At 55.7% G+C, this 11,443-nt stretch overlaps 1 protein-coding gene across 1 annotated transcript; it reads left to right on the top strand.

Moving 5' to 3' along the window:
- Positions 1-2,166: 2,166 nt before the first annotated feature.
- Positions 2,167-11,121, top strand: LDLRAD1 (low density lipoprotein receptor class A domain containing 1). Its single transcript, XM_012927990.2, has 6 exons — positions 2,167-2,187; positions 2,763-2,817; positions 6,375-6,503; positions 8,291-8,428; positions 9,768-9,896; positions 10,973-11,121. The coding sequence occupies exons 1-6, from the start codon at positions 2,167-2,169 to the stop codon at positions 11,119-11,121; spliced, it is 621 nt and encodes a 206-aa protein (XP_012783444.1).
- The last annotated feature ends 322 nt before the right edge of the window (positions 11,122-11,443 follow it).

The raw sequence follows: 11,443 nt of genomic DNA, 5'->3' as shown, positions 1-11,443 counted from the left end.
AGGATGGAGGGCAGAACAAAGCGGACAGTTCTCCCAGCCAAGTGTTGATAGCTAGTATCTAGGCAAATGGAGATTCTAAGGTGGACTATGTCAGCCAATGGACCTTGGAAAGATTTCTTCATCCTTTTAGCAATGAAATCAATAGCATCTCAGAACTGTGGAAACCACTTGAGCAGTACCCTCAGAGCATGCTCAGCATCGGGGACCCTGGGATGTCATCTCCATCCCCAGGTACTGATGTAGCTGGGATGCTGGGTAAAGCTTCTCCTCTTCTCTCCCTCTTTCCCCCACATACAGGAAGAAAATCAAGAGTGGAAATAATGGTTTCACCCACTTTCACCCATTCCTTGACCTTTCCCACCCTAATCAGTGGTTCACATGGGCATGCAACCTTCTCATGATGTAAACATCATCAAAAATTTAAAAAAATAAAGAAAATAAAGAACAAGTGGAAATGCAGTTGAGAGAGGAACATGGGAAAGCCAGAGCTCAGGGTGCTACATGACCTGTCTGGGATCACAGGGCTCCTGGCAGGGCCGTTTGGACTTTCAGCCCCAAGGCTTGTGTTCTTGTTAGACACTGACCCACAGGAGTGGAGACCCAGGGCCCCAAGCAGGTGGAGGACAGCTTGTATGGTGTAACCCGGCACTTTCCCATACACCACGCAGTCATCCTGACAACAGCCTCCTGCCCACTGGAACCAACATGGACATCGAAGCAACGCAGGCAAGTTCTGTCTCTTCACAGCTGGTTTCATGCTGCAGTGAATTAAACCACTACCTACATGCTAGAACCAGTTTTACCACGGGTTCAATTCCCAGCTGTTCCACTGCCCATCCAGCTGCCTGATAATGTGCTTGGGAAGGCAGCAGAGAATCACTCAAGTGCTTGGGTCCTCTGCCACCCATGGGGGAGGCCCTGATGGAATTCTTGGCTCCTGATTTCAACTTAGCCCAGCCCTGGTTGTTTTGCTACTTAGAGACTGAACTGGCAGATGGAAGATCTTCCTCTCTCTGTTACTCTACCTTTCAAATAAATATGTAAGTAAGTAAATAAATAAAAACAAAGTCTGTCTCACTGGACAGAGCGAGTGGACAGTGGAGGGGATGGTTTGGGGCTGGAAGCCCAGGGCATCCCACCTGGTGAAGGGCAGGTGAGTCTCCAGGACTGGGGCTGTGCGTGCCCCTCATTCCAGGGACACCTGCCACCCCAGAAGGAGCACTCTTTGGCCCAGGCATCCCTCCTCCACCCTGCACCCCTTCCCCACCCACATCCCTGCCTGCTCACCTTGGGTGAGACCTTTCCTTTGGTGTAACCTTAGCTCCCCCTTCTGTTGAACAAGGTAATTACACCTCCAGAGCCAACTTTCTCAGCACAGCCTCAACTCTGGGCCCCAGCTCAGCAGGCATCACCCCACTTCCACATGAGACACACCTGAGGACCAGTCAGAATGAGCTGGAAGAGCTGCAAGTCGGAATTCTGCTCGTGAGGCCCTAACGATGGCTCACAGCAGTCTGACAGGCAGCAGCCAGGAGTCTGACAGCCTTACCTGTCGGGCAGGGTAAACTGGAACGCAATGATCAGGGGATGGAGCTTCGTCATGGCCGCTGCCAGTGGAAAGAGAAAGCTCCTGTTGCTTTTTTTTTTTTTCAAGAAGCCAATGATAAGGTATATTTGCTGTATGATGTAGTGGGGAATGCATATTCCTGAATGATCTATTTAGCTAAACTGTGCTGCTTCCTGGCCACTGGATCAGTGACCTGGGGCATGGTGGGCTGCCTTTTCATGCACTGGGCACTGTCATCCCCCAGTCTCCAGCCAAGTCCCTGGGCCTCAATCTTCCCCCTCCCCCCTCCACCTGCTGTGAGACTTGGGCCAGTTTTTCCCACTCTGTGCCTCTGGCTATCCATCTGTGGAATGGGAATGAGGGATCCAGCCTCCGCCAGTCTCTCTCTCTCTGACAGCTGACTGTAGAATAGGGGATGATCTGACACAAGCAGGCCCTGCTCCTGACCCTTTCCTCTGCCTGAGAGGGTGCAGCTAAGGTGAGGCCTCCCACAGCTCCTCCTCCAGGTTTCCCTCTCCACCCCCACCCCGTGACTAGGGAAGGAGCCACGCCCAGACTCAACACCAGACCCTGGAGACTAGAGTCTGAGAGCTGGAGACATGAACAAGGTCTTCCCCCAGGTAAGGCCAGCCCTGAAGAGCCCCTGACCACAAGTGGCAAAATCTGGGTTGAGGAAAGGGTGAAAGGGGCCTGGGCAAAGATTGCACCTGCCCCAGCCATTGAGGTGAATCAGCCCCACTATGGGGGATTGCTCCCAGGCAGCATGGAGCAGGCAGGTGAAACAGATGGACAGTTCTGATGGTGAGGTGAGCGCTGTGAGGAGGTTGGGGTAGGGGTGGGGGAGCAAGGGTGGTGCAGGTGCACAAGGACTGGGGGGTGGGGGACGGACAACATCAGGAGGACAGAGAGGGCCGCACCAGAGAGCTGACAGTGCTGGTCTGAGGGACGAATGTATGTCCAGGGGGTGGAAGAGGAAACAGCACTCCTTGCGCAGGATGGGGGTGGGGGCGGGTTGACAGGTGTGTAGCTGTAACACAGGAAGGGTGACCAAGGGCAATCAGCTTCCGAGGGGTTGAGAGCTCAATAGTTCCATCTGAGGCTGTCCATGACCCCTTCTGCAAACCCCAACCGTTCAACTCCTTGAGGCTATGGATGCCCTGACTCAAGCCCAACCCTCGCTCTGTTCTCTTGGCAGGGAGATGTCACCAGCACCACTACTGCTGGGCCCAAAGCACTGGCTGGAGGGGAAGGTAAGGTAAACGGTGGGACCTCCCTCCCCACCATGGCTGTCTCCGGGGAGATGTTCTGCAGTGCCCCAGGCCTCTGCCTCCTGTGTTAATGTCGCTGCCACTTGTTTCCTAAGGTGGTCCCTTTTCTTCAGACATGTGCACATACTGAGCCCCTAGTATATGTCACCTCTTTGGCCTTGCGGCACACACAGTGCCCACCTGCAGCAGCAAGGAAGGAGCTGGAGTTGGATTCTTGGGTCAGGGGGCTACCTGGGCGACTCTTTGTCTCTCTAAGGGATGAAGTGAGTCAGAAATACATGATTCTTCAGCATCCGCTGTGTGCCATGGACTCACTGTGTGACCAGGGCAGTCCTCTGTCCCTTGATGAAACAAAGGCAGGACCCCATGAGCACTGGGGTTTCCCATTCATCTTGTCTTGGCTCACATTTCAACAAGGAGGAAGCAACCCTGGGTGGGTAGGGGCTACTTCCAGCCACAAAGAATCAAGCCTCTCCTGAATGTCTGGCAGGATCTCTCTCATTTATTTTTATCTTTTTATGGGAAAGGAGATTCACAGATAGAAGGAGAGGGGGGGGGAGGGGAGAGAGAGAGAGAGAGAGAGAAAGAGAGAAAGAGAGAGAGAGAGATCTTCCATCCACTGGTTCACTCCCCAAATAGCTGCAATGGCTGCCAGAGCTGAGCCCATCTGAAGCCTCCTCCAGGTCTCCCACTTGGGTACAGGATCCCAAAGCTTTGGAGCAACCAGGGAATGAACCAGCGCCCACATGGAATGCTGGTGTTGCAGGCAGATGATTAGCCGGTTGAGCCATCATGACAGCTCCTCGAATGATCTTTCAGCCCTTATGTTGTGGATAGTCACAGCTGAGGCTGAGGTCAGGCAGCAAGTTCCACATCACACAGCGGGGAGTCTGGTTGGAGGGGCAAGTCTCCTGGTCACACCACACTGGTGTCTGCTGATTTGTAAGTGCTGGTCCACAGCAGGCAGGATTGTGGAGCCTACGAACCCCACTCCTCCAGCTGCAGCTGCAGCTGCAGGGAAGGAGCTCAGTTCTTGAGGGCTTCCAGCCCAGACCGTGGCATCTCTGCCTGGTGCGAGCCTGGCTGCTGTGGTTCTGCCTTTGCATGCAAGTATTTGAGGAGCAGCTGCTCGGCCAAGCAGAGTGGGACAAGCGACGCCTCTCCTGGCCCAGCAACACATTGTCTCCTGGGTTACTGGAGTCCACCTGTGTTTACCGACAGCCCTGGCAGCCGCTGACTCGGGCATAGGGATCAGCTATTCTACTCAGTTATTTTTTAAAGCTTTATTTGTTTATTTGAAAGGCAAGGTAACAAGAGCAAGGGAGAGACACACACACTGAAAAAGAGAGAAAGATCTTCCATGCACTGGTTCACTCCCCATGGCCCTGGCGACCAGGGCTGGGCCAGGCTGATACCAGCAGCCAGGATTCCATCCAGCTCTCTCATGCAGATGCAGGAGCCCAAACACTTGGGCCATCTTCCACTGCTTTCCCAGGCATGGATCAGGATCCAAAGTGGACCAGCCAGAATTCAAACCAGCACCCATTAGAGATGCTGGCGTCATAGGCGGTGGCTTTACTTGCTGAGCCACTGTGCCAGAGAATGGTCTGATTTAGGTTCAACTGCACTGTCCATTGGTGTCTCCATTCATGATGCACACTCACTGGACTCCAGCCTCATCCAGCCACTTCCTGCCCCTCAATAAGCCACCCCTCAGGACCCTCCCCCTTCCACTGCTCTCACCATACTCCAACCCCACTCCATGCCCCAGAGGTCCTGCCCAGAACCCCCACAGCACGTGGCCCTGGCTTCTTAACTGCACTGACACCTGGCACCCTGGGCTGTCCACATGTGGGCACAGGTCTGCCTGTCCCGGAAAGCGACCCACACTGATGCCAACGGAGGCCTGCTCTCATCTCCTGGATCTCTGCTTTGGCGCTCACAAAGCACCTGCTGTGTGACCACCCCAGCCTGGATCTGGAGTCAAAGGGATCCGGCAGGCCTGCTCCTGCCCCCTTCTCTGAGGTGACGGGGACTGGGACAGGATGTAGTGGTTCATGCTGTCCCTCATCTGTGTCCCATCCCTTGCCTTCTGTGTGCCAGTGCCAGAGCTCTGCAGAGCAGCACAACCAGTGGGTCCTTGGGAAAGTGTCCTCTCCTTGTCTTGCACACAAGTGAGAATCAAAAGAGCAAAGCACAGCCCTGCACGAGCTGGGATGTCTGTGGACACTGCTGTCCTACAACACTTAGAGCAGAGCCTGGGGGCCAGTGCTGTGGAGGGCATGGAGTCAGCACTGGCCACAGCTCCTCCTCAGCCACACTCGGGGCAGACCCTCCCCTGCCCCCACCACACAGACTCCTAGGAAATGCCAGGTTAACTCCTATAAGTCCCGTTCTCCATCTGAGGAAACTGAGGCACATGGAGGTGAAGCTGCTTCCTGGTCTCCACTGGGAGGTAGTGGAGCTGCAGTTCCAGCCAGCAGCCTGGCAGTCTTGTGGAAAGGGCGTGGTTGGTGGCATTAGGTAAGGGCTCACGTGCCAGCCCCACAGGCAGTACCCGGATAGGTCCTCTGAGTTGCAGGCCCTCCATCAGAAAAATTATAGGGGTTGGCATAATAGGCTAAGCTTCCGCCTGTGGCACAAACATTCATACAGGTGCCGGTTCCTGTTTGGGCTATCCCACTTCCCTTCCAGCTCCCTGCCTATGGCCTGAGAAGGCAGCAGAAGATGATCCAAACTTCTCCCAGAAGAAGCTCCTGGCTCTTGGTTTTGGATCAGCTTGGCTCTGGCTGTAACAGCCATTTGGAAGAGAACCAACAATGGAAGACCTTGGTGTGTGTGTGTGTGTGTGTGTGTGTGTGTGTGTTCCTTCTCTCTGTAGCTCTTTCTTTCCAATAAAAATAAAGTACATCTTTAAAGTATTATAAGGAGAGGGGGTGGCACAGTAGCCTATTGGCTAAAGTCCTAGCCTTGCACACCCAGTTTGTGTCCTGGCTGTTCTACTTCCCATCCAGCTCCCTACTTGTGGTCTGGGAAAGCAGTGGAGGATGACTCAAAGCCTTGGGACCCTGCACCCACATGGGAGACCCAGAAGAAGCTCCTGGTTCCTGGCTTTGGATTGGCTCAGCTCTGGCCATTGCAACCACTTGGGGAGTGAATCAGCAAATGCAAGATCTTTCTCTCTGCCTCTCCTTCACTCTGTAAATCTGACTTTTCAATAAAAATAATAACTAAATCTTAAAATATATATATCATAAGAGACTTGGGACCCAGAAACCCTGGCTATGCCTGGAGTCCTGCCTAGTGGTGATCAGAAGGATCAGGTGTTCAGGAGGCTGGGGCATGTACCAGAGGCCCATGGCGCTGCTGTGCACCTGCCAAATGGCAGAGCAGTGCCAAAGGCTGAGGAGGTGCCCCTCCCGGGAAGGCATTCCTTCCCCAGTTAGGGAAAGGGGTCTTTGGCAAGGATCAGGGGGTGCAGGGCTGGGGGAACCTGGGGACCCTAGCACCAGCACCCCATGCCTGTGTCTCTCCCACAGCCAGCCACAACCACCTCTGCTGCTCGCGCCGCGGGGCCTGCCTCTCTGCCTTCCTGCTGCTCTTGCTGGCCACTCTTGCTGCCCTCATCACGCTGGCCACCATCGTTGGATTCCCGCCATACACACCAGGTCTGGGCTCATGAGAGACAGTGGGCTAGGCCTGCAAGGGGAAGGTGGACGGGGCCACTAGATGGAGGGGACCCGTCCCCTCCTGATTTCCCTGCCAAGTGACTTTGGACAGGCCCTCAGGGTACACACACAGACTCCTGCACACCCGCTGACACACAGGGTCAGAAAGTTCATAAAAAGAGCACATGATGGAGAAACTATGAGTGGATCTCAAAAACAAAACAAAACAGCATAAAAACTTGCAGCAAAACAAGCCCATCTTTCTCCATGAAGGTTCTGAAGTGCGCTGGTATGTGGCTCTGAGCTATTTGCACACCTTTGAGAGGTCCCACCTCTGAAGTCACCTCCTTCAGGAAATCTCCCTTAACTGCCAGGTTGGATAAAGAGCCTTGTACTCCCAGGCTTCCTCTCACCTGGCCCCAAGCCCTGGGTGGTCTTGTCCATCTATGCACCTATTTCCAACATAGAGAATAGGGCCATGTCCAGGGTATCCCTACAGCCCTTGGCCTCGGCCGATGAGACGCACGCTCAGGTCAGGTCCATGGGTGTACTGAGTCTAGGAGGCAGAGTGGCCTTTGGGGAAATGAAAGGGCACACTTTGCTTGGTTAGTGGAGCAGGTATCAGGAATAACATCTCAGGCCTGCGGCATAGTCTGTGTGGAGTTCTTGAGACAGAAGGAGGCAAGAAGGATCCATAATCCTTCTGTACAGGATCCATAATCAGGGAGCTGGAAGGGAAGTGGAGCAGCTGGGATACTAACCAGCGCCCATATGGGATCCTGGTGGATGCACAACGAGGACTTTAGCCACTAGGCTACTGTGCCAGGCTCTGCTCCTGCTCTCTGAGTGATGCTTTTGTAACCAGGCCGGGCAGACGGAAGGGAAGGAGGTGGGGGAGGGGACAAAACTCACAGTATTCTCCCAGCCTGACCTGAAAGCACAGACAAGCCCGGGGTCACTCGCTGTGTGCCCATGCTGTGCGTGTACTGGTGTCTGTTAGTGCACGCCCTGTCTGTGTCTGTGTGGGAGTGTGTTTGCGTGCACATTTCCCTGTGTGTGTGTGACAACGCTATTGTCACCTAGAGCCAGCCCCTTCCAGTAATCCAGGCAGTTCTGGGGACCAAGACATGGCTCTGTGTCCAGGACACTGTCCCCGCACCCCCAGGCACCTGGTGTACACAGGTGAGGCCAAGATGGCCTCCCCCCACCCCAACTTCCCATGTCTCTACTTTGAACTCCCTGGGACAGCCCATGGTGTGGGTGTTCTCCTTCTCCCACGGGGGTGAATGAGACTTCTCAGGGACATATGAGACCCAGGAGAACAGCCATGGGTTTGCAGGGAGTAAAGTGGGTGTGCAGAAGGCAGAGGTGCTGACAGGACCTCAGTCTGCCTGGATCTACTGCACCTGAGTCGGCACCAGCAGATGCACAGTGAGTGCCACATGGTCCTTGCAGGCATCTGTGAGGCATGGATCCTTTTCAACCAGGAGAGGCCTTTGTGGCTTCATGCCTCTGACGCTCCCTATCTGCTCCCCACCCCAGTTTTTATGGGTGGGCGCTAGGGCCCCCCCTGGCAGAGGCTCTGAGAATTCAGGGCATCTACCAAGGTTGAGCTGCAGGCAGGTGGTAGAGCTGAGCTCAGCCCAGGGGCCCATGTTCTTCCTCTGGCCAGCTCCAGGGAGAAGCCCTGAGTAAGACTGACAGCAGGGCCCACTCCTGCCCACCCAGGCCATGCCCTTGACTCTCAAGGCCTCTTCCCCTACTCCCTCCCTGCTGTGGCCACTCAGGGGCCCAGGCCTGTGTGACGCCAACAAACAGGACAGGCTTCCTGTGCCACGACCGGCGGAGCTGCATCCCGGCCAGCGGGGTCTGTGACGGCATCCGCACCTGTGCCCACGGCGAGGACGAGGATGAGAGCTTGTGTCGTGAGTACCCACCAGCCCCTGCCCCCGGGCTCTCACCTGCCCTCCCTGCAACCACACAGAAGCTCTACCATCCCCAGACCCAGCACGCACTTTCGTGTTCCCACACCTTGGAGGATGCATCACCTGCAGCCAGGAGCCCCTGGCATCCTTTCCCAGTCTCTCACATGCACACGTATGTGCACATGCACACGCACACACATGCACATGCAGTTCTACTTGCCCAGCACCCGTCCTCGTCCTGGCAGAGCACAAATGTGACCTCCTCCAGGAAGCCACGTTCCCTTCAATGGGCTCCCACAGCCCCTGTTTCTCCCATAGTGGTCACCTCAACTGGCATATCTGCTCTCCCAGCAGACTGTGAATTCCCCAGAGGCAGGCCTGGTCAGCCTGATGAATGAATGAGTTGCCTCAGAGAGTTGATGGTTCTTGGCCATGCGACCTGGACTGGGCATGAAGCTTGCAAGTTAATGCCAGGGCCACAGCAGGCAGAGGCAGGCCAAGTTGAGTGGTGGTGGGAGTTCACAGGCCCTGGATACAGAGAAGATCCTCCAAATCATCTTGTCAGCTCTAGCTAGCCCGACAGAAGGTGCCCAGTCTTTCCTGCATAACCCCCCAATGGGCAGCTCACTATATCAGAAGCAGCTGCTCCTGGCATGAGGAAGTCTCTAGCCAGTGGCCACCTGTCCCTGCCCGCTCCAACTCTGCCCATTCATCAACCAGCCCCACTCCAGATGGCATACACTCCCCTGCTCCCTGCTGCCTCTGTGCTCCGGTTTCTGGTCTTCCCCAAACACATGCCTCATTTATGGACACTTCCGGATGGGTCATGTCATCCAAAGAGCAGGAGCCAGTCCTCTCGTGGTGCGGCTCGAGTCCATGTGGCCTTGGACTGCCATGGAGCTCAGGTCCAGGCAAGCGCTGAATCCACAGTCCCGTCAGCTCTGGGACACAAGTGGAAGGCCTCATTTACACCTGCTGCATTCCAGTTGGAGAAGGCTTCCCAGAAGGGTAGGAACTTGACCCTGGATTTGAAGGTGAAGCAGCCCCTGATAGGGGTCATGGAGGACACTTCTGAAGGGAGAGGGAATGGTGCCAGCAGCAGGGGGGGAGTGGAGAAGGCAGCAGTGGCTCCAGGGTGAGATGGGGTCAGGGGTACAGGAGGAGCTCACGTGCCCCTTCAACTCCACTTCCCTGCTTCTCCCTGAGTCCTTCCTACAAGGGATGGGAGGCACCCTTGAGTTTGGCAAGTGTGGGGGCAGCCAGTATGGTCCACTTGCAGACAGGCCGGGGACAGCTGCGCTGGGTGTGGACTCATCCCTGCTCTGCATATCCTCTGCAGGGGACTTGCCCCGCAGCCTCCCAGGCTTCCTCGTGACCCGCTGTGGAGACCCAGCCTCCTGGATCTACTCTGATCAAAAGTGTGATGGGACCAACAACTGTGGGGACTGCTCGGATGAACTGAGCCCAGGTGGGGCTCTGGGCAGAGGCTGGGCTGAGCAGTGGCTGGGTGGCAGCCAAAGGGCCGAGGCTGACTGAGGGTCTCGGGGGCTCCTAGCTCCTGCACACTTCTGCTTAGCTGCTGCTGCTTAAATACCTGCAGGTACGGTGTGCTCACTACCACTCCCACAGCTTCTTCTGGAGGTTCATTTTTCTGTGATGGGAATAGGACAGAGACGTCCTATAGAGAGGACATATGGGGCTACCTGGGGTTTGAACCTGGGTTCCCTCATTTCCTCTGCACCTCCCCAAAGCAGGGAACCAAACATGGCCCCTACCCCCCCGTCCACATGTGGGGCCAACAGAAGCCCCCAATACCATGAGCGACAGGCAGGGAGCATAAGCACAAAGCCAGGCCTCTGGATTCAGGCCTGCCGTCTGCTCGCCACCCCGGAGATGGCTCCAAGTTTCATCTCCATTGTTCAATCAACAAACACCTGTGCACTGCTGGGGCTGGGGCCGATTCTGGATTATGCTGAGAGTTGCCAGTCAGGAATCAGGTACAGACCTCCCACGATGCCACCTTCCACTCTAAGGAAGTGCCAGAGCCCAGGAAGAGGAATCCAGGACACTCCCTGGAGCAAGCAGCATTCTAGCAGGCCTCCACAAAGAGGCAGCGTCCCCACAGACTGAGGCTAGGTGGGCCAGGAGGAGATGGCTGGGGGGCCCAAGGCCCAGAGTGATGGAGGGAAGTCTGCAAACCATTTTGGGGAGCTCTAGTGGATTGGTGAGGCTGGGTTGGGGGTATGGAGGCAGGGATGGGAGGAAGGACTGACAGATAATATGCACCTGCTAAAGCGAGGATCCTGCTTTTCTTCCATCGCTTTTTAACACCCGTGAGCCCAGGTGGAGAAAGGCTCAGGGCAGGAAGGGCCTCTGGAGCCAGCAGGTGTCACCTGCATCCTCTCTGCTGCTGGAGAATTAGAGATACCGGCAGCCCACGTGAATTGGGAGCTATGGTGGTGTTCAGAGCTGGGGAGCACACTGGAGTTCCCCAGGGCTGGCCAGCATCCACCCCACTGGCACCTACTCTTCTTGTCCCCACAGCAAGTGCCTGCCCACCCTGTGGCCCTGGCTGGTGGCGCTGCCAACCCACTGTCTTCAGGTACTGCAGCTGTATCCCGAGGAGCCTGTGCCAGGACCATGTGCAGCACTGCTCCGACTGGTCTGACGAGTACTCCTGCCCTGGACCCTGAGTCCTCCACATGGGTGGACAGAAGACCATGGACGGAGTTGCAGTAACAACCTGCTCATGAACATGGCCTTCACAGCAGAAGAGGAGGAAGAAGCCTTCCACATTGCCCACGCATTGGGATCTACACACTGACTCTCGGTAGCAATTGCTTTCTCCATGTGCTCCCTCTTGTTTGCCCCTCAGTTAACGGGGAGCTCACTTCCATGCCAGGCAGCATCTCACAAAGACGAGGGCAATCTGCCTGCATGATGTAAGGCCTGTCTCTGGGGAGAGAGGGCAAGGCCTGCTTTTGTGCTCCAAGGTGGCTGAGAGCTCCTGAGCTG

Source organism: Ochotona princeps, chromosome 2, assembly GCF_030435755.1.
Source record: "Ochotona princeps isolate mOchPri1 chromosome 2, mOchPri1.hap1, whole genome shotgun sequence".
In the NCBI taxonomy this organism is placed as follows: domain Eukaryota; kingdom Metazoa; phylum Chordata; class Mammalia; order Lagomorpha; family Ochotonidae; genus Ochotona; species Ochotona princeps.
The sequence above is the reverse complement of the archived record's forward strand: the minus strand, read 5'-3'. Positions and strand labels throughout refer to the sequence as shown.

Coding starts and splice junctions, on each gene's coding strand:
- LDLRAD1 (XM_012927990.2), top strand. CDS start 2,167: ATGAACAAGGTCTTCCCCCAG. Junction 2,188..2,762: donor TGAACAAGGTCTTCCCCCAG/GTAAGGCCAGCC, acceptor TTCTCTTGGCAG/GGAGATGTCACCAGCACCAC. Junction 9,897..10,972: donor CTCGGATGAACTGAGCCCAG/GTGGGGCTCTGG, acceptor TTGTCCCCACAG/CAAGTGCCTGCCCACCCTGT.